The 25708-nt window shown below is 35.5% G+C and overlaps 1 protein-coding gene, 1 long non-coding RNA gene and 1 pseudogene across 2 annotated transcripts; all 3 read right to left on the reverse strand.

Annotated features, from left to right (window-relative positions):
- Nucleotides 1–141: 141 nt before the first annotated feature.
- On the reverse strand, nt 142–14296 carry LOC146926855 (putative 2-oxoglutarate-dependent dioxygenase AOP1). The gene is made up of 3 exons (XM_085700312.1): nt 13887–14296; nt 13211–13541; nt 142–531 (listed from the first exon to the last, which is right to left on the reverse strand). Exons 1-3 carry the CDS (start codon nt 14264–14266, stop codon nt 286–288), a joined length of 957 nt encoding a protein of 318 aa, XP_085556438.1. The 5' UTR covers nt 14267–14296; the 3' UTR covers nt 142–285.
- A 6509-nt stretch (nt 14297–20805) lies between these two features.
- LOC146926856 (SKP1-like protein 1B pseudogene) lies at nt 20806–21403 on the reverse strand (annotated as a pseudogene).
- A 2217-nt stretch (nt 21404–23620) lies between these two features.
- LOC146926857 (uncharacterized) lies at nt 23621–24968 on the reverse strand. Its single transcript, XR_015005541.1, has 2 exons — nt 24465–24968; nt 23621–23939 (listed from the first exon to the last, which is right to left on the reverse strand). It is a non-coding gene; the product is annotated as an uncharacterized LOC146926857 (long non-coding RNA).
- Between the last annotated feature and the right edge of the window lie 740 nt (nt 24969–25708).

Consider the following 25708-nt stretch of genomic DNA (forward strand, 5'->3'; position numbering starts at 1 on the left):
AGAATATTATTTGATTCATATAGTCGATCCCATTTAATGGGATAAAACTTTGATTGTACTTTTAATACTTAATAGAAAGAGAAAATGTTGATAGACGCGTTATTACTTACTTTCACTGTATTATAATATATAAAAGAAGAGTTTAACCAGCAAGAACATAAATAAGTTTGTATTATATGAATATAATACATATTATTTGATTGATCCTAATTTATTGCAAAATAGAGTCTAATTACTCTGCTTTATTACACAAAGGGATGTTGTCTTTCATCACATAATGATGGATCAAATTTCAGCATAACTTTCAAGTCGTTCCTTTTGTGTTCTAGTTGAATATTGATAATGTATGTAGTCTCCATACTTGAACGACCGATAACGAAGAGGGTAATTTTCCTCATCCACCAACTCTGAGGGCGCCTTAATGACCGTACTATCCTTTGGCATTGTGAAAAGAACATATACAAATCTCTCTTTATCTCCCCTTGTCACCTCTCTGTGTGTCATTGCTTGAAATCTCCCATTACTCCATGCCTATATATTAATAATTGTAATCATCGTGATTAAATTATTTATACCTATTTATAAATACTTACAAGTATTTAAATTTGATTTAAATGACTTGCCACTAACAATAAAAAAAATTAAAATATACATTTGCAATGAAAATTATAATATGTTATGAAATTATTTAAAAAATAAGTTATTTTTTTAGGGGAAAAGTTATTTGATTATGAAGGTGAGAAAAACACAAGAAGGGGGGTTGAATTGTGTTTTGAAAAATTCTTCGTTTCTCCTAAAAACTGAACACACTGATCAGAAGCTAAGTGAGACAGCTTCTGAAGTGATGATCAGAATCTAAATGCAGCAGAATAAAACAGAGAGAGAGAAGAAGAACAACACAAAGCAATTATACTGGTTCCTTCCACAATCCGGAAGTAGTCCAGTCCCCCTTGCACTTCCAAGGAGATTTCACTAAGAGTAATATCTGATTACAAATGCTCAAGCACACAAGCAAGAGACTTCCTTTGCTCAAGCACACAAGCTAGAGACTTCCTTTGCTCAAGAACACAATCAAGAGACTTCCTGCTCAAGCACAACTGCAAGAGACTTCCTAACTAAACAAAATTACACAGAAAATTGTTTAAGGTTGAACACTTGATATACAATCAGAGGTGCTCACAATATAAATCAGATACAGACTCAATGGACTTAAGAATTTCTAAGATATGACTTTGAAACACATAAATTCTAAGTGAATGCAGAACAATTTCAGCAGAGGTTTGGCACTTGTAAAAAATGTTGTGAGTCTTTCGTTCAGCGTTCTTGCATTACCAAAACTCTAAGTCTTCACTCCTTTATATAGAGGTGTGAAAGAGACGTTGTGAAATTGCCAGCACACCGAAGAGTCGTTGTTGAAGCTTGATCTTTCACCAATGATCTTTTGCCTGATTTGGTTGTTGTCCTATGAAGAACCAATTTGAAATCCATTCCTTATCCAAAGGAACATATATGCAGGCGAAACCGTATTCTGGAGCTGTTTTCTTGTCTTGTAGCGTGGACACAAAACAGAGTAGTGGAGAACGTGGTTGTACAATTCGTACAAAGTACAATGTCAACGCTTTCGTCCAAATTGCAAGCACATGCCTTCAAACACCTTTGAAATGACCGTTGCAATGTTCCACTAATTTTCTGCTGTGTTTTCGAATCCAATAGACAGCTTTTGCAATGTAGATTCTTCAATCTTTGAATCTTCTGCAAATCCAGTTGATCTTCAGCTTCTGGTGAAATGACTTCTGATGAGGCAGCTTCTGATGATGCAGCTTCTGATGAAGCAGCTTCTGCAGCTTCTGATGGTGTAGCTTCTTCAGCTTCTGATGATGCAGCTTCTGATAATGTGGCTTCTGGACCTCTTGTCTTCAGGAACACTATTCTTCAGGAGCAGCTTTACTTCAGGAGCGCTATTTCTTCAGGAGCAGCTTGACTTCAGGAGCGCTTTTACTTTCAGGAGCGTATTGCCTTCAGAATCATCTAAGCTTCATTTTCTTTTGCTCTTTATTTGCTCATTCAGAACCAATCAATGATGTAACTTTTTTAACTGTGGTCCTGTACACTTGAACAAATATTAGCTAGTCCAATTTACAATTTTTAATACCTTGTTATCATCAAAACTTTTTGAGGTTCATTGTTAAACACATTTTGTTCCAACAATCTCCCCCTTTTTGATGATGACAAACAATAGTATTTAAAAATTGATCAATTGTTGCTAATCTAATTAACAAGTTGACCTTGGGGTTCTGAGGTTTGTAAGCTCAGAGTATGAGGTTTGTAAGCTCCCCCTAAGTTCTATCCAGGTTAATTAAATTCATTTTTCGCACAATAATATCAGAGCTAAAAAAAATTGAAAGAATTGACTTATAGATAAGAAGAATGGTTCAATTAATTGTTATTTGAAATTTGATACTCCCCCTTTTTGATACACCGATAAAAAGGATAGAAATTTTCAAAATTTTCAAACATTAATTAATGGGGCTCAGAGCCTTTAAATACTATCACATATACTCCCCCTTTTGTCATTAGCAAAAAGACATAAACAAAAAGAAGAGATGAGAAAAACGTAAGATTAAAGGTTCAGATCATAATTCAAATAAATTAAAAGCATTTTAACCATCTTCAAAGATTAAATAAACAGTCATAGCAAGCATTATTATCAAAGCAAATAATGACATACAAGGTATAAACAGTTAAAGATTTTCAGAAGCAGGAAGAATTCAGAAGCTTATAATATCAGAAGCAAAAAGAACTAATTCAGAAGCAGAAATGAACAAAGAATATCAAAAGCCTAAAAAGACAGAAAAATAAGCTAAAAGTGTGCAACTATGGGTTTGGCTTATTTCTCTAAAATCTTCTTCAGAAGCTCTTGAACATCAGCATACTTCTTGTCCATATCTTTTCTGTAGTTGTCTTCTCTGATCTTGGCTTCTTGCATGTCAGCTTCCAACTTTGATATCTTCAGCTTCTGCTCTAGTAGCTCTGTTTCCAGCCTTTCATTTTCTTCTTTGAGCACCTTGTTCTCCTGAGCTAAAGCCAGGTTAGGTGCATCAATCTTTTCCAGAATCTCAGAAGGAATGATCAGATGCAGCTCCTTAGGCAGGAATTCATCAGGTTCTCTGCCTCTGATACTGAGTGGATTCTTTACCCAAGTACCAAGAATTTCTACATCTCCAGCATTCTCTTCAATTCCATTCAACCACTCTTCCAGCTTCTGCTTGGCTTGCTCTTGAGCCTCAATGCAGGAATCATGCAGAGCTAAAATCAGGTTGATGACCCTTTCCTTGATCCTTCTCCATTGCTTCTGATAGCTTATTGTATGACCCAAGTCATTTCTACCTGCTATCAGTCTGAGAACTTCAGAAGCAATATCTTCCCACACATCTTTTAGTACTTGAGAATCCAGGTAAATGGTGGGAGGTGAAGGTTGTTTAGAGGGTTTTGGAGGGGCTAGGGAAACAATTGGTAGGTTTGATGATGATTGATCATTTGTAGTTGATGATTGGCTGGTTGATGGTTGGTCAGGAGTGGGGTCAACTACCATATCAGAGGCATGATCATATTGATCATCCTTAGAGTCTGTGTCCATATCACATACACCAGTATGGTGGATGATCTTGATGACTTGAACTGGTGAAGAAGATATGGAAGCAGAGGTTAGCTCAGGAACAATGTGTTCAGGAGCGGCAGTTTCAGGTTCAGGTTCAGGAGTGGGTTTAGTAACTGGTTGTTCAGGAACAGAATGTTCAGGAACGGTCTTTTGAGGAGTTGGTTGTTCAGGAACAGATGGTTCAGGAATGATTGGGGGTGATGAAGTTGTAGGGGGTGAAGATTGAGGGGGTGAAAAGGCTTTATTTGGTGAAGGTTTTTGTTGTGGGGGGTCTTCTGAAACAACTTTATCAGAAGCAGATGCTTCTGGAGTTGTCTCAGAGGCTTTCTCTGAGGTTGAGGTAAAGCCAGATTGGGGTAGTTCACCTAGATAATGGCTTTCTAGGTGATCTAAAAGAGATGTGTCTTCAGAAGGAACAGAGGATGTGGTACAAGATGTGTGAGAAACTTGAGGTACCTTAGATAACATTGCAGAGTTATCTACTGCTTCTGAAGTTCCAAGATTCTGAACTTGCTCTACATTTTCAGCAACAGCTTCATCCTCTATTAGAGTCCTTTCTCCTTCCTGTTCTTTTTCAAGTTCTTTCATGGCTTTCACTTCTCGCCTATTTCCTAAGAAGTCATCAGAATGTTCCTTAGTCATTCTCTTCATGGCTGGAGTCACTTGAACCATGGAGCTTTTCTTGTCAAGTGGAGCCTTCTTTCTTTTTAGCTTAGGCTCTGCCTCTTCTTCCTCTATCTCATCCAAAGCTTCATCCAGTTTTTCCTTGTAGTAAACTGTTTCAGCTTTCCCTCTCTTTCTCTTAGCATCCTTCTTTTGCTTGGGCTTATTATCAGTGGCTTCTGACGCAGTAACTCCTTTAACTTTCTTCCCTTTGGTCTTAATAGGAGTAGTTACTTCCTGAGATCTTGCATCTTCCTCCAAGACATACTTAGCAACTGATTGAACTAGGAAATCAGAGTCACTTTCCTTAAAGATGGGAGGAAAGTCCCTGATTATCTCAGTTTCAGCAGTTGTCATCTCTAACCACTTCTCATCTTTAGGGGCTGTCTTGAATATGTGCATAGAATGCAATGTCTTGCTACTGATAGTCTTCTCTGCAGTAGAAACTTCGAAGCATTTATCAGAAGCATCCCTTGTCTTTCTCAATAAATCCAGCACTCTCCCTTGATAAAAGATCTCAGAGAGCAATCTTCCATAGGGCACTTGTTTCCTTCCTTTGACTGTGCCTTCCTTAATAGCCCAGCAGAGATGATCCATTACATATCTTGGGAAGTTTATCTTTTCCAGATTGGTCATGAAGTAAATTGCTAGCTTCTGTTGGTTGTTGGGTTGATCAGACCCACCTGCTCTTTGAAAGAAGCAATCGTTACTGAATTTCACCAACATTCTGTTGTGAATCTCCATTTCAGAAGGCTTAGCATCTTTGTTACCACCCAGAAGAGTGTTGTAGTAGTTTTGCAGCAGGACATCATCCTTCTTAACTATTTCTTGAAACCTTCCTTCTGCATTCATTCTACAAGCTTTAGCAATTATCTCCTCTGTGATGGTTACGGGAATACCCATCACTTCAGACCTTATCTCAAGGCTACTGAAGGAAGTGGGATTCAACTCTATCTCCATCTTTCCTTTCTTCGACCCAGCTTGTTTACCTGCTACCTTCACAGGCTTTCCATTGACGATTTCAGCCCTTAACCAGAAATCTTTGACCAAGTTCACATACGTTGGCCCATTTAGCATCTTGAAGTATCCGGACAGCTTCTGAGTTTCTACATAACCTTCCATGTCCACTTCGTACTTCTTAAGTGAAGTGAAGTCCACTGGCGATTCTACTTGGACGATTAAGGATTTCCATGGAATATCCATAGTCTTTTCTTTGTAGACTGACCCAGATTCTGTTGCGCCTTGCTTGCTTGAAGTAGATTCTGAAACTTTAGAGCTTGATGATGCCATTTGATAATGATTGAAGAAGATTTAGAGAATTTAGGGTTCTAAGGTTTTTGCGCTTACTTCGCAAGAGGTTTGAGAGCAAAATGTGTTTGTTGTGAGTGAGTAGTGTGTGAATTGAAAAAGTGTTAAAAGTAAAACGATTGCAATTCAAAAGAGACAAACAAACAAACATTAATGACAAAATTGGGGGCGCGTGAAAAGTACTTTCAAAGCTATTAAATCATCATTGCCCTTTTTGTTATACACAAACACATACAGGCCACGTAAGAAGTTCACATAGTAACTACCAAGTTAGTGGGCCAGAAGTTACTTTTAAAAAGTAACTCCCAACGTTTCCACTAATTCAACTATTCAGAAGCAATAAATCCAGCTTCTGGACTTCAGATGCTGATGTTATCATCAGAAGCGAGTTTTCCTCAGAACCTCAATAAAGAGCTTCTGATGGACTACTGCTTCTGAACTAACTTCAGAACCTAAAATCCTATTCAGGAGCAAGCAAACGTCTAATCAGACACGTAGTGCATGTTCAAATTTTTCTTTATAAAATCAAATCTTTCAACTGTTAAAGGCTTAGTAAATATATCAGTCCATTGATTTTCAGTATCAATGAATTGTATATCTAAAATTCCTTTTTGAACATAATCTCTGATAAAATGGTGTTTGATCTCAATGTGCTTAGCTCTAGAATGCAAAATTGGATTTTTAGACAAACAAATAGCAGCAGTATTATCACAATAAATGGGAATACTGTTAGCAGTTATCTGATAGTCTTCCAACTGATGTTTCATCCAAAGTAGTTGTGTACAACAACTTGCAGCCGAAATGTATTCTGCTTCTGCTGTAGACATAGCAATAGTTGTTTGTCTTTTGCTAGCCCAGGATATAAGATTATCACCCAGAAATTGACAATTGCCACTGGTTGACTTTCTTTCAATCCTATCACCAGCATAATCAGCATCACAGAATCCAATTAGCTTATAATCTAAGGATTTCCTATAAAGGAGTCCAAGATTAGTTGTTCCTTTCAAATACCTGAAGATTCTCTTGACAGCAGTCATATGAGATTCTCTAGGATCTGATTGGAATCTTGCACATAAGCATACACTGAATAAAATATCTGGCCTAGATGCAGTGAGGTATAACAAAGAACCAATCATACCTCTATACAGCTTCTGATCTACTTTAGCTCCTTCATCTTCTTTGCTTAAGGTGCACATAGGGTGCATTGGAGTGTTCATCACTTTACAATCTTCAAGTTTGAACTTCTTCAGAAGCTCCTTTGTGTACTTTGATTGATGAACATAGACTCCATCTTTGCATTGATTGATTTGAATGCCAAGGAAGAACTTCAGCTCTCCCATCATGCTCATTTCAAATTCATCCTGCATTAACTCAGAAAATTCCTTGCAAAGAGATGCATTAGTAGAACCAAATATTATATCATCAACATATATTTGCACAACAAGAATATCTTTCCCAAGGGTCCTTCTGAAGAGTGTAGTATCAACCTGTCCTCTTTTAAAATCATTCTTGATTAAGAAATTACTTAGTCTATCATACCAAGCTCTGGGAGCTTGTTTCAAGCCATATAGTGATTTCTTCAGTTTAAAAACATTATCAGGATATTTAATATCCTCAAATCCAGGAGGTTGCTTGACATACACTTCTTCTTCTATGACACCATTTAGAAATGCACTCTTGACATCCATTTGATATAATATTATGCCATGATTAACTGCATAGGAAAGAAGTAACCTGATTGCTTCCAATCTTGCAACTGGAGCAAACGTTTCAGTGTAATCAATGCCTTCTTGTTGACTATACCCTTGTGCAACAAGCCTGGCTTTGTTTCTTGTTACTTCACCTTGCTCATTCAGCTTGTTTCTGAATACCCATTTTGTTCCAATAATGTTCTTGTGCTGAGGTTTGGGTACCAGATCCCACACATCATTTCTTTGAAATTGATTCAACTCTTCTTGCATAGCTAGGATCCATCCATCATCTGAAAGTGCTTCATCAACTGTTGTAGGTTCAATCATTGAGATTAGTCCGATCATTGACTCTACTTGTCTGAAATGTGATCTTGTTCTTCTTGGACTATCTTTGTTTCCAATGATTAGCTCCTCAGGATGTGAAGACTTGTGCTTGAATGTGTTTCTGGGAGGATCTTCTTGATGTGAGCCATCTTGTGCTTCATCAGAAGCAGCTTCATCCTGCGCTTCTGATGTGGGTTCAGCTTCTGGACTATCTTCAGACTCAGCTATCTGATCAGGTTCTGGAGTAACTTCAGGAACCTGTATCTCTGCAAAACTTTCACCTTGCTTTGAAGTTTTATCTTCAAGCTCTTTGTCATCAAATCTAATGTGCATAGATTCTTCAACACAGAGTGTTTCTGAATTATACACTCTGTATGCCTTTGACCTTTCAGAGTAACCTAAGAAGATTCCTCTTTGGGCCTTGGCATCAAATTTCTTTTGGTAGAGCTTGTTGTTCAGAATGTAACATGTACATCCAAATTGATGAAAGTAAGAGATATTGGGTTTTCTTCCTTTAAAGAGTTCATATGTTGTTTTCTCCAAAATAGGTCTGATATAGATCCTGTTTTGAACATAGCATGCTGTATTTACTGCTTCTGCCCAAAAATGTTTTGGTAAATTGTTTTCATGAATCATGGTTCTGGCCATTTCTTGTAAAGTTCTATTCTTTCTCTCTACAACCCCATTTTGTTGTGGTGTTCTAGGAGAAGAGAATTCATGGAAAATTCCATGTTTTTCACAAAAAGCTTCAAATGGCTCATTTTCAAATTCTCCACCATGATCACTTCTGACTTTCAAAATTTTTGATTCTTTTTCAGATTGAATTTGAGTGCAGAAGCTACTGAATACATCACACGCAACATCTTTACTCTTTATGAATTTCACCCAAGTCCATCTGCTGTAATCATCAACAATGACTAATCCATATTTACTTCCATATAATGATGCAGTACTCACTGGTCCAAATAAATCAATATGGAGTAATTCTAAAGGTCTTGAGGTTGAAATGATGTCTTTGGTTTTAAAAGATGATTTCACAATTTTCCCTCTCTGACATGCACCACAGAGTGCATCTGAATGATAGTCAATGTCTGGTAGCCCTTTCACAAGTTGTAACTTACTAAGCTTAGAGATTAACCTCCAGTTAGCATGTCCCAACCTTCTGTGCCACATCCATTTCTTATCATTCACTGATAATAGGCAAATCACCTTCTGATATGCCAATTCAGAAAAATTGATTTTATAGACATTGTCAACTCTCTTTCCCTTGAACACAGTGGATTTGTCTTCCTTGTTGATTACTGTACAGTTGGGTTTTTCAAAAAGCACATCATAACCATTATCACAAAATTGACTAATGCTCAAAAGGTTATGTTCAAGACAATCTACCAACCATACATTATTAATTGAGGTAGAGGAATTACCAATAGTTCCCGTACCTATGATCTTGCCTGTCTGGTTTCCTCCAAACTTCACATTTCCTCCCTCTTTCATTGTTAGGCTGAGGAACATGGACTTGTCTCCTGTCATGTGTCTTGAGCAACCGCTGTCTAGGTACCATGATCTTTGCTTTGGCACTGCTCTTAGACATACCTGCATCATTGACATTTTTAGATTTAGGTACCCATTGTCCTATGGGTCCTGGAAGGTTAGTACTTAAGGCTTTACTCTTCACTTCTTGTACCTTGTGCTGTAAGTTGGGTTGCTTCTGATTAACCATCACCGTAGGTTTTGGTACTTTAGAAGCAGTAACTGACTTCTTCTGAAATTTAGACTTCAGAACCCCAGATTTTGGTTTCACCAGACTCTGAGGAATAGGTTCTGATCTTTTCTGGATCCTAACCTTTGAAATCTTGGAATCAGATTTGATCATAGCCTTTGACTTAGAGTTCTTTGGCTTTGAAGTAATCTTAGCCTTAGAACTAGAAGCTTCAGGTTCTGATTGAACAACAGTTTCCAACTCAGCCCCTTCTGGTACAAAGAAGGTTTTCAGACCTTCCTTGATGCATTCACAACAAGATTTTAGATTGGTTTTCTCAAGTTTCACTTCTGGAAAACCAATTCCTCTGCCATTGTTCTTGTAAATGCTATAAATCATAGAAGCTACTCTGCTTCTGTCAATGCCAGATATAATAAAATCTTCAAGAGCAATTTCATGGTTACTTAAAGGTTTTTCATTACACTTTTCTTGTAGCTTCTGACATAAGAACCTGAGCTGGTTTTCATATGTTTTACACATGAAGTCGAAGCCCCTAAGTCCTTGTTCAGAAGCTTTCAGATCCAATAGAGTTGATTTTTGCTGTTGTACCAAATCAGCATATTTTTCTTTTAAATCCTTCAACTCATTGGTTCTTACTTCAAAATGTGTAAGAAGTTCTTTAAGTGACTCAACAAGTTCATCTCTGGGAATTTTGGAATATACCTCGTTTTCATCTTCTGAGTCTGAATCTGATCCAGCTTCTGAAGTTGCTGTTGCTACCAACCCAACAGCTACCTTTGCATCTTCATCAGCTTCCTCTTTATCAGATCCAGATTCACTACCCAAATCATCCCAGGTTGCCATTAAACTCTGCTTAATCTGCTTCTTGAATTTCCTTGGTTTGAATGTAGACCTCTTTGACTTATCCTTTGACTTTTCTCTTTGAAGATCAGGGCATTCAGCAATGAAGTGTCCCGGCTTCTTACAGTTTAAGCATCCCTTCTGATCTTCTTTCCTTGAGCTTCTGGAGTTACCCCTTTAGGCGAGAAACTTTCTGTTCTTCTTGGCCAGATATTGAAGTCTGTTTGAGAGCATGGCCATTTCAGCAGCATCTGGTTCAGAATCTGAACTTGACTGTTCTTCCTCTTCAGATTCAACCACTTTGAGAGCTTTTGATGACTTGCCTTTGGATGGAAGAGCTATTGATTTACTCTTCTTAGTAGACTCATGTTCATTAAGACTTAACTTATGAACTTTGAGAGAACTAACAAGATCTTCGACACTTAAAGTGTTTAAATCTTTAGCTTCCTCAATGGCAGTCACTTTTGGTCTCCATCTGGCAGGTAAGCTTCTGAGTATCTTGCTTACATGATCAGAAGCAACATAGCTCTTCTTTAGAATCTGTAGCCCAGAAACTAAGGTTTGAAACCTTGAGTACATCTCCTCAATAGTTTCATCATCCTTCATCTTGAATAACTCATACTGATGTACAAGCAGGAGAGCCTTTGCTTCTTTGACCTTCTTGCTCCCTTCATAATTTGAACAGAGAGAAGCAAACATAGCTTTAGCAGTGGATTTGTCACTCATCTTCATGTATTCTGCTTTGGGTATGGCAGTGACAAGGGCTCCTCTGATAATATGATGCTTCTTGTAGAGTTTCCTCAGTTCTGGAGTATGTTTCTTTCTATCCACAGCAGCTCCTTCTTCATCAAGGACTAAATCACCAACACCATCTTCCAGAATATCCCATAATTCTTCATCTAGGCTCATGATGTAACTGTAAAAGTTGGTCTTCCACCAAGAGAACTCTTCAGCATCTCCATTGAACTTTGGAACTTTTCCAACACTGGATTTCTTACTATCACTATAATCATGTGAGACATTTTTATAGCTAGTATCACCAGAACCAGTAGGAGGAGGAATAAACATGTTTTTCTCAGATCTTTGACTGTTGCACGGTTAAGTGTTACACAACAGACCAAGGCTCTAGATACCAATTGAAGGTGAGAAAAACACAAGAAGGGGGGTTGAATTGTGTTTTGAAAAATTCTTCGTTTCTCCTAAAAACTGAACACACTGATCAGAAGCTAAGTGAGACAGCTTCTGAAGTGATGATCAGAATCTAAATGCAGCGGAATAAAACAGAGAGAGAGAAGAAGAACAACACAAAGCAATTATACTGGTTCCTTCCACAATCCGGAAGTAGTCCAGTCCCCCTTGCACTTCCAAGGAGATTTCACTAAGAGTAATATCTGATTACAAATGCTCAAGCACACAAGCAAGAGACTTCCTTTGCTCAAGCACACAAGCTAGAGACTTCCTTTGCTCAAGAACACAATCAAGAGACTTCCTGCTCAAGCACAACTGCAAGAGACTTCCTAACTAAACAAAATTACACAGAAAATTGTTTAAGGTTGAACACTTGATATACAATCAGAGGTGCTCACAATATAAATCAGATACAGACTCAATGGACTTAAGAATTTCTAAGATATGACTTTGAAACACAGAAATTCTAAGTGAATGCAGAACAATTTCAGCAGAGGTTTGGCACTTGTAAAAAATGTTGAGTCTTTCGTTCAGCGTTCTTGCATTACCAAAACTCTAAGTCTTCACTCCTTTATATAGAGGTGTGAAAGAGATGTTGTGAAATTGCCAGCACACCAAAGAGTCGTTGTTGAAACTTGATCTTTCACCAATGATCTTTTGCCTGATTTGGTTGTTGTCCTATGAAGAACCAATTTGAAATCCATTCCTTATCCAAAGGAACATATATGCAGGCGAAACCGTATTCTGGAGCTGTTTTCTTGTCTTGTAGCGTGGACACAAAACAGAGTAGTGGAGAACGTGGTTGTACAATTCGTACAAAGTACAATGTCAACGCTTTCGTCCAAATTGCAAGCTCATGCCTTCAAACACCTTTGAAATGACCGTTACAATGCTGTGTTTTCGAATCCAATAGACAGCTTTTGCAATGTAGATTCTTCAATCTTTGAATCTTCTGCAAATCCAGTTGATCTTCAGCTTCTGGTGAAATGACTTCTGATGAGGCAGCTTCTGATGATGCAGCTTCTGATGAAGCAGCTTCTGCAGCTTCTGATGGTGCAGCTTCTTCAGCTTCTGATGATGCAGCTTCTGATAATGTGGCTTCTGGACCTCTTGTCTTCAGGAACACTATTCTTCAGGAGCAGCTTTACTTCAGGAGCGCTATTTCTTCAGGAGCAGCTTGACTTCATGAGCGCTTTTACTTTCAGGAGCGTATTGCCTTCAGAATCATCTAAGCTTCATTTTCTTTTGCTCTTTATTTGCTCATTCAGAACCAATCAATGATGTAACTTTTTTAACTGTGGTCCTGTACACTTGAACAAATATTAGCTAGTCCAATTTACAATTTTTAATACCTTGTTATCATCAAAACTTTTTAAGGTTCATTGTTAAACACATTTTGTTCCAACAGATTAGTTAAAGAAAAAAATTATAAATAAAATAATATAAATGATCACTAAAATTAAATGAAAAAAGAGCTAATATAAAACTTGACATCACATTTAAAAGTGTTGATTATAAATTATTTTTCAATTATTAAAAATAATTTGATTGCTGAAAGAATGACATTGAGGTGCTATCTTAAAAACAAATAGATAGTTCAAATTCCCTTAAGGTTAATGCCAATTATCCTCGAGGTGGATAGGTCAAATCCCCTTAAGGTCAATGACAATTATGAAATGCTAATTACTTTCATTTTAATTAACAAACACCTTCACAATTTTTTTATAATTTAATAAAGAATGAGAATAGTTGTAAATGAAATAACTGAAATGGACAATAAAGTTAAAAGAAATGCAATTACATATCATGAGAGATTACCTTCAATGTGTCGCCACAAATTACTACAAAGCCATTTGGAGGAATAATTACATCAACCCAATTTCCAGTTTTAGATAACACCTGCAGGCCTTGGACTTCATTTTCGCATATGATGGTTATGGTGCCAATGTCGGTGTGAGGTACAAAAGCAATCTCAGTGTCCTTGTTTTCTTCAGGATGTTGGTACCTAGTCAATCGTGTAGTATTGGTGCTACCCAACTCCTCAACAACCAAGTTGTAATGTTGTGGAAGGTCAAATCCCTCCACAGCCATCTTTAGAATAAGCGAGCTTAATTCTCGTGTTTTTGAGTACATTGAACTTAGTGCCTCACTGTGTATATATAATTTATTATGCCCAATTTCATTACCAAAAAATAAAATAATCTAAAAAAAAAATTACTAAAGTATATTGTATTGGAACAAGATTTGGTGATGTAACAGTGTCCTGCTGTAACAGATCTCAGCCGTCTGATCTTTAATCGGCGGCTGAGATCAAACTTTGTGAAAATCGGGTAAATAAATCTGAACTGTAAAATCAGTTTCTACGGTTCAGATCAGCTACTGTGTGAAGCATTTACAGTAGGCGATCTAGGTCCTATTGTATTCAATATAAATCAAAAGTTAATATGTGAGTGTGAGTGTTTGTTCAATAATAAAATACAAAATTATTAATTACCAAAAAGTTGGATTGCCTTGAGGCCACATGAGGTTAATGAAATCTTGATGAGCCGTATCATGATCAAGATCACTATCAATCCCAAAGCTTTGAGAATTGGGAATGGCATAGCTTTTGTTGATGTAACCCCTATAAAGCTTTGGACTAACAAACTTCTCCTTGGTGTCCTCTGGCAGATCAAACAAAGATTTCATGCCCGTGAACAATTCTCCGCATAATTCCTTTGGGATTTCATCACATTTTAAGAGGAAGCAACCTCGACTCTCAAATGCTTCTCTCACTTTCTTGCTCATTTCTTTCCATCCTTCACTCCCTTCTTCTAATGTCACTCCACTACTCCTACGAAAATCCAAAATTGGGATCTCAATTTCACTCTCCATTTTCCTTTCTTCTTTTCTCTTTTGCACTATTTTGATATGTGGGTTGTATTGTCCTCATTCAAGGTCCAATTACATATATAGTGACTAGAATCGGTTTCTCATTTAATTAGGTAGTTTTGACCAGAGGAGAAAATATATAAAGTAATATATTAATATTTTTTTATGGAATATATTAATAGAGATAATTATATAGTATATTGCAAAAAGATAATTCTTCAAAAAATATAATACTTAGTAATATATAATACATGGAAAACAATAATTATTATAAACTAATTTGTTATTAATAATACTGATTTCCTTTTTGAAATATTTTACATTAATTCAATTAACAAGAGCTCACATTGTATTCTCTTTTAACCAAAATATTTGATTCATATGGTTAATGAACTAACATGTGTTTGATCTATGAATAAATAATCTTTTATCAAATTTTACTATTCTTCTGCTTGTGCACCTAATAATTTTGAAGTCCAATTTTCTTTTAGTTTTGGAAGGTTAACACACAAAAATTACAATAACTTGGATGATATATATGTTTTGGAGGGTTAACACACAAAAATTGCAATAACATGGATGATATGCATCGATGTATGTTTTCTATTATTTATTTTGTTTCTTGGTTATGTCAAACGATAAACATAGATATATATTAAAATTGATGCAGTTTCCAATTATAAAAATAATTAATAAATATAATATATTGTTGAATTTTTTTTCCCGAAAGATGTAACTGCACCCATTCATTTCAAATAAAAAGAGTACAAAAAAGAAAAGGGGGACGAGGCCAAAACCTTTTCAGAAGGTTGTAAATCTATAGTTGGACATGACCAACTTATTCCTAATGCACTCCTCCTATTAAAGTCAGGGATACCGTTAAACCAAAAAAGATCATGAGAAGCCAGGGTTAAACCAAAGTTAGCCAATCCATCATCACAAACATTATCTTCTCTATAAATGTGCGATGCAAAAAATCTCATATTATGAATAATTACTAGACAATTATACCATTTGTTCCTTAGGCTCCAAGGTATTATCATATTAGATTGAAAGCTTGCAACACCATATGTGAATCAGATTCTAACCACACATTACAATAACCCTTAGCAAACTCAATAGCAGTCATAGCAACAGATAACTCAACAACAATAGCATTTCCATCACCAATATTTTGAGCAAAACATCCAACACAAATACCTGCATTATTTCTAAAGATGCCACCAGTAGAAGCTTTTGTCGGATTCTTCACATAGGAACCTTCAGTGTTGACGTGATCCATGTATCTAAAGGAGGCGTCCAAATAAATTTCCTGATGATTGGAGCTCTCAGAGGTTTAATGGACACATTGAAAGCTTTCATAATGCTAAATTCATGCATACTAATTGAAGAAGATTTGAAAGTATTATTGCCAGACATGGAAACTTTAGCAGTTATAAGGTTAATTGTAGTCCTCCAGTTTAGAACCTTATCTTGGAACCTTGACTGATTTCTGTTTAGCCATGTAGCATTTCCGATGTTGATGTAACAAGCTTTGACCACAACTTTGCATTGAGGCGACCATTACTTATTCAGAACTACCCAAAAATCATCCATTAAAGTAATCACAGAAGTGCGAAGCATGCTTGCTATCCAAGACCAAAGATTCAAGGCAAAATTAAATTCAAAGAACAAGTGCTTTGTTGTTTCTGAACAAGACTTACAAACTGAGCACATGGAAGGAAAATAGCAACCCTTAAGCGAAAGATTTTTGTCAGATGGTAACTTATTGTGCATAATTCTCCAAACCAAAAAATATTGCGATGGTGGGATATCAGGACTCCATAAATCTTTGGCCCAATGAGAATTTTGACCAATACCTTGTTTAAACAAAAATGCCTCTTTGAAGGTGTTGGGTATTTGTATTGGCTGCATTATTGCTAAAACAAATATCCTTGTTCTGTAAGTTGGAACCAAAGTTCCAACATGTGGTTAGGCAACTCTGTAAGATGTTGGATACAATGTTCCAACATCCTGACATGGTTCAGTGTGCCTGGGTTCATGCCTATTTGTACGCGCGCCCTTTATTGTTTAAGGAAACAATATTTCCTTAACTTATTGATCAAGCAACGTGCATATCATCTAAGAATCAGTTGTGGAATATTTCTAAAGTAGATATTATATTTTAGGAAATATTTATTATTGTTTGGAACGCTCCTATAAATGTTCCAACATTTTGGGACTTTCCAGAATTGTTTCTAATTCTTGTCTTACAGATTAAGCTGAACCGATCTGCACTTTGCTGAAGCCCAACGAATTATTTAGCCCAAGATGCTTCAGTATATAAGGAAGACTTCAAGACCTAATTGCTCATTTAAGCCGTCATTCTAAAAGTTAGATTTTTAGGGTTTGAGTCTTCATGTATTCTGCTCTTGTATCGTTTGTGATGCAAGTTTAGAATCTCTTACTTGTGCCTTCTTGTATCGCCTGTGATACTTGTTTAGGACATGTGTGTGAGTTTGATACTCTTGTGCACTACACCGAAGTTGTGAAACAAGGTGATAATTGTTTGTGTTGGAAGGTAACTTCTACTTTTGTTTTGATTTAGGTCTGATAGGTCACTGGGGCAGTGACTGAGCAGTAGGATAGTGAGATGGGATCTCAGATCTAGGAGTTCTTAGGTTAAAGTCTAGATGGGAAGGTCCCAGGCAATATGGTGTAAGCGAGGAGTTTGCTGAGAGCTATTGAATAAGGACTATACTAGTGGATTTCCTTCCTGGCTTGGTAGCCCCCAGACGTAGGTGTGTTTGTCACTGAACTGGGTCAACAAACTCATTGTGTTCTTTACTTTTCTATCATTTATTTTCTTGTTTTTATTTCTGTTATTACGTGATGTTGGAACATTAAACGGAACATTGCAAACGTTAAAACATCTGACAGAACATATTAAAACAAGTGCGCAAGAATTTCAGAAGGTTAGGACTCCTGTGTTACATGGTTTTCAAAGCAAGGTATCCTCTCTACCATTTATAGGCAATGTTACTTTTAATGCAAGCTGTTTCAAAATAGGAAAAACATTTTCTACTTCTAAAGGAAAGCTCCAATTTAAATCAGTGAAGTCACTCACTCTAGCTTTGAGGTTGTGATGAAGATGGACTGGAATATCCAGAACCGAAACAAAGGATTCCCCACACCAGGTATCCAGCCAAAAATAAATATCTTTACCTGTGCCAATTAGCCATCTTCTATTAGCATAAATACTGTTGTTTTCTGACTTTATGCTGCTCCACAAAGAGGAAGAAATATGATGAGTGATTGTTCTTCTACCTCTGAACACTTTGCTCCTCAAGAGGACAATCCAAGCTTCATTAGAATTACTAAGCTCCCAGCCTATTTCAGATTTGCAGCTTCATTGATCAAAGTAAGCGACCGTATGCCCAATCCACCTTCAGATAAGGGTTTATAAGACATTTCTTTCAATTTTTTTTTACTTATTTTTTGTAATATTGAAACAAAATTAACTAAAAAAAATATTTTTTTTGTTTCAATATTACATGTTTGTATTAATTTCCTTCACCTAGGGTGGAAATAAGGCAAATCAACATATATTTAATAGGGCAGATTAACTTAATTAGCATACATTAAGTTTGTTTAGCTAAAAAAATATGATCATGGGCCATAGAAACAATCTTTTAGGTTTACCAGATCAGTATATCTAAGTCAATATAAATAATATTTTTTATTACTATTATTATTGTAATATGAAAATATTTAATTTTTGGAATTTTTTCCCATGAGTGCTCTATTTGGATGGCCACACTCGAAAATCCAAACTAGTTTGATATTTTGTCCCATCGTAGGAGTCCATCTGACGTGGTTTCTCCAATCTGTCGAGGATTTGGGCATCGCTGATGCGTCACGTGAAAGTACCGTAATCTGCACGATCGCTTCGAGCATCACAGTCGTTTTCAGAGTTAGAAGAGGACCAGGAGCGTCTGTTGTGCCTAGGTGGCATCCTTCTTGGGGGATATTGTTGGGGAGATCTCCTTCTGGGGGAACTTCGACCATGGCTTGGAGATCTCATGCTGATCGAATGTCGAGGAGATTTGGATTTTGACGGGCGAGGGCTCCTACCTCTTCTGTTACGGGTTGGGGAAGGAGCCTGGTGGAGGGGGTCAGCTGCCTTTTCGACCGTTCTAAGTCAGCAAGGCGTCGATTATGCTCCTCGGTTATCAACGTTTGTCATTGAACCGTGCATAGTAGATAGCCGACCAGAGTATCCGTTGGAGTGGAATTTTCCGTCACCTCGTCAGGTCGTGGAGGACCGTAGGGAAGTGGTTCATGCACGTGCGCAGCTGGTTGGGGACTCAGATGCGAGTTTCCTCGTCCGAAGCTGGTTGTAGGGGATGGGGTGGCAGTCTGTCCGTCACGGTTGAAGCGACATATTTCGCTCTGGATATAGTGTGGATAACTTTGGTTTTTTGTATGCAAAAAACAGGGATAGCTTGTTATTTTCCACAGATGGCACCATTGATCGTACCTGATCAGAAGGTGACTGCTGATGTTGTTTCGTATGGTGGTTATACGGTGGTGGAAAGTGTTAGTTGGTTAACTGAAACAGCGGGGGTGTGTGTCTGCAGGCACTTCGACGCTCAAATTAGGAAGAGATCAGAATGGAGTTGTAGAGAGAAGATAGATTCTACCTTGGGGGACTGCGAATAGTCCCCTTTATATAGAGGTGAGTGTTTGTAGAGCCGTTGTTAGACACTCGTGTGCTCGGCGGTTATGAATTCGTAGGAAGTGTAACCCCCGAGGAGAGATTCACTAGAGCCATGATGGTGAACGTTATCATTCGTTTGAACTGGTCACTGTTGCTCCGAGCATCCCCCCTGCGAAGAGAGGGTGTGTTACGAGTAATATTGTCAAGTGCAGAATTTGGGCTGTATTTGTATTAGACCTAAGTAATTGGGCCTCAGGATTTCAACTGGTCCAGAACAAGTCCAAAGGGAGTATCACAGTAATGACCAGTAATGCACAATCTTTATCTACCTAATCCTACTTCCTAAACATTGAATAAAGGTATTCTCTCCCGTTGACATGGACATGCCACTTGACCATACAACTTGAAAACTCTCTAAATGTGAATAAAAGTACATACAATACACACTTTTGAAGAATTTTTGATGGTTATAACTTGACTTAGATAAATTGTGGATATATTTAGCAAAATAGTGTAAAATTTGAAGTTAGGTGTTCTCAACTACTTTTTATTTTATTTTATCTATTTATGCATTTCCACGGTTACCAAGAAAGTGTCCTATATCAATTTAGAATGAGTACAAAGAGAATCATAATAATATTTAATTTTGAATTTTGTGGTCGTTTTCCTTCATTTTTCTTTCTTTTTGAAAGACTTCGTCTATTGATTCTAGTATACCCCACCCACATCTTAGAATATTGTTAATTCCAAAAGCAACCTTCAACTTAATTTCAAACCTACGAGAAACTTCAATTCTTCCACCTAACTCCATAGAGGGTAATCAATATCAAAACATTATGAAAGTCTAAATCATATTATAGTAAAAGAATTATGCATGAAAGCTCAAAGTGGTTTAACAAAGATATTATAATTCATTGGGTGGCTTGAAAAAGGCTATAGTAAAACTACAAAATGCCTTAGTGTGTGTATGTATGATCTTAATATGCAAGTAAAGAGTGGGTGCAAGTTCAGGAAATGAACATATGGATGGAATGATTCTGCCCGAAAGAAAAATTAGACAACAAAGAGTAAAGAGTGAAATATATATTGCATTTTATGTTGATAAGAATGGTCTTGACTTTAACACATTAGACTATTAATATACGAAATATATGGCTTTAATGAGCTTTTAACGAAACATTCTATCACAGTAAAATTGACAGATTTTTTCCATGACATTTTGAGTAACTTAAGTTATGTGATCTCATTGTATCTTTCTTCAACGCATTAGTATAAATAAAGCCATATTCAAATCCTTATTGAAGCTAACTATCTTATGCTACAAGGAATGGAATAATCAGCTATTCAACCTTATAATTCAATTATAAGCCAGTACCATTCCTTATTAATGTTAAGGAACATTCAGGATTATGGAAGCAGAAGAACAAACAAACTAATCAAACGCGAGAACATGAACGTGAGCCTGTTATGGAAAGATCATGTACCTCTTCAAATTGCTATATTTTATCAATGTTCACATGCACTCTAATTAGTTTCAGGTAACAAACTAATCAAAACCGAATCAGAACCATATTTCAGATGATTCAATTCCAAAAGTTGACAATAATCGATCTCTTTATGATTGAAGGTACCATATCTTTGTTTAAAACACTGTATACAAATTTATTAATAGAGATGTGTGATAAAAAAATATTAATATATGTTGCTACAACCATAAATTGTTTTTTTTTTTTTTTACTGAAGGAATTTGTTTATGTGGATATGCAGATTCATGAACATATATATAAACCGAAAGAAAAAACAAGTACTAAGCATAGATAAATCTCAATGCAGTTCTTTCATGATGAAAACGAAGCGTAACATAATATCCTATGTTAAAATATAGTAAACAACAAAGCAGTGGTCTCTTAACCATATAAAATTTTAGAGACTAAACCCTAGACTCTAATCAGTTTTCAAAAGTGCATTGATTTTCACGACGAACTTCCTCCTCTTCCTCCGGACGGTAAGCACTCACAATGTTGAAAATCTTATCAATCTCCTCCGGCTTCTTATCTTTGATCATGTTTGCTAGAGCCTTCATTGAAAGATCCATGAGACTCTTGATATTCAGATAGCTTGCAGCCCAGATGAAATTGAAGAGCGTAACATTATCAACCTTGACGAATTCAGTGTCCCATTTGTTAAGTTCATCATCAAAGACCTTTTCATCAAAACTGGCAGCCACAACATGCTTCTTGCAATACTCAATAACCTTAGCCAAGAACTTACTGTTTATGTGCGGAACCAGGATTTCGGTGTCGTTGGCAACATCATCCGTCAAATTCTTGATTGATTGGAACACAACCTCTTCGATTTCAAAGGTCTCACCGTCAGAACTCTTCATGGTGAACTTCTTCGTGGATGATGATGATGCCATGATTTTGAACCCTAAACCCTAAATTTGTTTCTGTTCTGAGTTTGAAAATAGAGTGAGTGAAGTGAATGAGGAACAGAATAAGCGTGAGTACTATTTATAATGATGTGCGCAAGCAACTAGGATCTCCTACTTGGCGAACAAGTTTTGTTTTAAAAAGATTTGTTGTTATTAGTTTTGTTTTAAAAAGATTTGTTATTTTTCTTGACAATATATATCTTTTAAAATAAAAATATAGTAGATATCGATTGATTAATATATCAAATATCTGCCTCTCAAAAAATATATCGAATATCTGTTTTTGTTTTTATTTTTTAAAGTAGATTAATTGTTAGAACTAGTTTGATTTCCTCAAAACAAAAACAAAAAAAACTAGTTTGATTAAAAATTTAACTGCAATTGGTTTAAAGTAGATTATTTTGTGTTCTTTATAATCTTAATGCTAGCTCCATCGTTATGGCAGAGTTGTCGATGCTTTTGCTAAGTTTGGGTTGAATAGGTCTGATGGCATTATGATTATTTTCGTATCTCGTGTCTAATATATGTTTATGATCATTGTTGTCAAAATAACGATTTAAATCCTAAAATCCAAGCAAAATCCCAGTAAAAACACATCAAAATCGTGATATCCAAGCAAAATCGTAGGATTTTAAAAGAGTTTTGTGATACAGGTCAATTTTAACCCGATTTATCAATTGAACCTATTTATACTCGTGACCCGGTTCTAATTTATAAAAGACCAATTTTTTTTTTTATTCTTTCACACCACTTGACTCTTCATCTTAAGATAATGATGAAGATAAACATGTTGATATGATGGAGGATAATTAATATAGAGTAATTGGCAATTTCTTCGTGATTTATGATTGCATCTAGGCTTTGCCTTAAAGTATTTTGTTAGACATCTAGATACCGTTTGGCCCAATTTTTTTTTTTATATCTTTATATTTTTAAGGAGGTAGGCCAAACACAATATCAATTAAGTACTTACTAAAAAATGTACTTTTTTTAGAATACAAAAAATTGAATGGAATGAGCTTTGACCAAAAGTTGTTGAATTATACTTTAGAACTACTTGTTAGTACTTTAGAACTAGTTGTTGAATGGACTTTTTTGGACAAGGCATATTGTAAGAAACTATGCATATCTTTTTCTTATTAAAAAGAAACTATACATATTTTTTCAATGACACTAACGATGTAACAAATATAATATAAATTCTTATCTTTTTGAATAACACTAAAAATATACTCCCTCCATTCCTTTTTAAGTGTCTTTTTAGGGTGAATTTTTTGTTCCTATTTAACTTTTAAGGGTATGATTTGTCAATTATACCTTTTGTCAATTATTCTTATATTTTTCAATAAAACTAATTAATGCTATGTATTTGGAAAACAAAGGTTTATTTTTTTAAACAAGGTTTGTTTGTTATTAAAAACAAAGTTTGTTTGTTTTGTTTTAAAACAATTTTTTTTCCTTATTATCTTCAAATTTAAACAAAATTTTGTTATGTATGATGATAGTTCCATGAAGAGCTAAAATTCTATAAATAACATGAGTAGGACTTGTTAAAAATTTTAAGAGATATGTACATTATTTAGAAAATTGAAAATTGTTTGTTATGAGAGAAAGATAAAGCGCATAAACAAATAGGAATTTGTTGGAGAAAGAGAGTAGTAGCTAACAATTGTTTGTTACATATTAAATATATTGGAAAGATAAAGTGTGTGCAAAAAAATAAGAAATTATTAGTGGATTAAAATGAGGGTATAATAGAAAAAAAGTGTGCAAAAATACACTTCGCCAATTTTGCTATTCTCTTTTGACCTGAAGTAAAATCTCTATTTTGACAACCTTGCGTATGATGTTCTTCTTTATTTTATTTTATCTAAAACGCTTGGTTTTACTTGAGAAGGTTGAAACTAACTATCTTAAGCCACAAGGAATGGAACAATCAGCCATTCATCCTTATAATTCAATTATAAGCCAGTACTCTACCTTATAATGTTAAGGAACATTCAGGATTAGTGGATCCAAACTCGAATTAGCAAACAGATAAACATAACATTAAAATGGTTTTTTTAGCTAACTATAACTTTCGTGTAGGTAGTCAACTCAATTTCAAAATTTATTGGCAGAAACTGAATTTTCCTAACAAATAGGAAACTCATATTGACCAATTCAAATAAACAGAAACTGAATTTTCAAAACAATACGAAACTCATATTAACCAATTCGAATGTTCTGAAAATCATTGAACAAATCAATTAAGAGCAGGGGGAAATCTTGAAGAAGCATTTTTGTTCCCTTTAAAGCTTGAAGAAGCAGAAGAACAAATCAAATAAATCAAACGCGAGAACATGAACGTGAGCCAGTTATGGAAAGATTACGTACCGCTTCAAATTGCTATATTTTATCAATGTTCACATGCACTCTAATTAGTTTCAGCTGGTAACAGATTAAGCAAAGAGTCGAGCAAAAGATGATATATAGTCTCAGGTAGCTCTATTTTATTTGCAATCCAATAGCAATTCATATGCTAGGGTCTTAAGTAAGCTTATCTACACAATATGATACAGAAACATTAATGCAATCTGCATAAAAGATTAAAACTGACTTCAAAACCAGTAAGAAAAATCGATACCACAACATTAATGTTAAAACCGAATAAGAACCAAATTTTAGATGATGATTGAATCAAGTTTTATTCCAAAAGTTGACAATAATCGATATCTTTGTTTAAAACACTATAAAAATTTATTAATATAAGAGTGTGATAAAAAAAATGTAAATATATGTTGCTACTACCATTAATTTTTTTTACTGAAGTAATTTGCTTATGTTGATATGCAGATTCATGAAAGGACTTAATATACAATGCAGTTCTTTCATGATGACAACGAAGCGTAACATAAAATCCCATGTTAAAATTATATAATAATCAACAAAGCAGTGGTCTCTTAACCATATAAAATTTTAGAGACTAAACCCTAGACTCTAATCAATTCTCAGATATTGAAAATCATTCACAATGTTGAAAATCTTACGAATCTCCTCCGGCTTCTTACCCTTGATCTTAATCTTACCTGGATGGATCATGTCTGCTACAGTCTTGCATGTAAGATCAAAGAGACTCTTGATATTCAGATAGTGTGCAGCCCGGATGAGATCTATGAGCGTAGCATAATCGACCTCGACGAATTCAGTGTCCCATTTGTTAAGTTGATCATCAATGAGCTTTTCATCAGAACTGGCAGCCTCAACATGCTTCTTGCAATAATCGATAACCTTAGCCAAGATCTTGCCGGTTACATTCGGAACCAGGATTGTCCTCGGCAATTTTATCGGACAAATTCATTATTGATTGGGCCACCACCTCTTCGATTTCAAAGGTCTCGCCATCGGAACTCTTCATGATGATCTTCTTCGTCGACGATGATGATGCCATGATTTTGAAACCCTAAATTTGTTTTTGTAATGAGTTTGAAAAGAGAGTGAGTGAAGTGAATGAGGAACAGAATAGGCGTGAGTACTATTTATAATGCTGTGCGCAAGCAACTAGGGTCTCCTACTTGGCGAACAAGTTTTGTTTTAAAATGACTTGTTGTTGCTTTCTTGACAATATTTATCTTTTTTAATAAAAACATAGTACATATCGATTGATTAATATATCAAATATCTGCCTCTCAAAAAATATATCGAATATTTTTTTTTTTTTGAAGTAGATTAATTTTTAGTACTAGTCTATTCTCTATCTCTAACTAGCAAAAAGACAGGTACTCATGTATCCGTCTTTCCCCTCTTTTTATTGCAGACGTTTGAAAGTTATGGACGTTTTTGTTTATGAAATTTTGATTTTGATTATAATTAAGAATATAAATGTTTTCTTTGCTTTCAAATTGTAACAAACCAAATTAATCATGATTATCTATTTTAATTTCAATGACACCAACAATAAAAAAAAATATATAATCGATTTTTTTTAATGACACCAATAACAATCTTTATTATAGAAAAAGTTGTTTAAGGGTATAAGTGGTATAATGTAAACTAATGTGTGATATGTTTCTCCTTCATTCATTTTCATCTTTGTACTATTTACTCCACTCATGGGTAATTAATTCTCTCTTTGGGTGGGGAGTACGCTTAGTTATCCAGGATTTCAATGTAATACACTCTTGGTCTGACTGATTATATACAATCCATCGTTCATTATGTTTATGGTTTTATCCATTTCTTAATGCTTTTTCCAACTTACAATCCGAAAACGAACTTTTGATTTAGAAAGTACGAGACATCAACTTTCTATCTAAGTTATCAGAATTAAATC

The sequence above is a fragment of the Medicago sativa genome, chromosome 4 (assembly GCF_051527215.1).
Source record: "Medicago sativa cultivar Bolivia chromosome 4, Bolivia_mono, whole genome shotgun sequence".
In the NCBI taxonomy this organism is placed as follows: domain Eukaryota; kingdom Viridiplantae; phylum Streptophyta; class Magnoliopsida; order Fabales; family Fabaceae; genus Medicago; species Medicago sativa.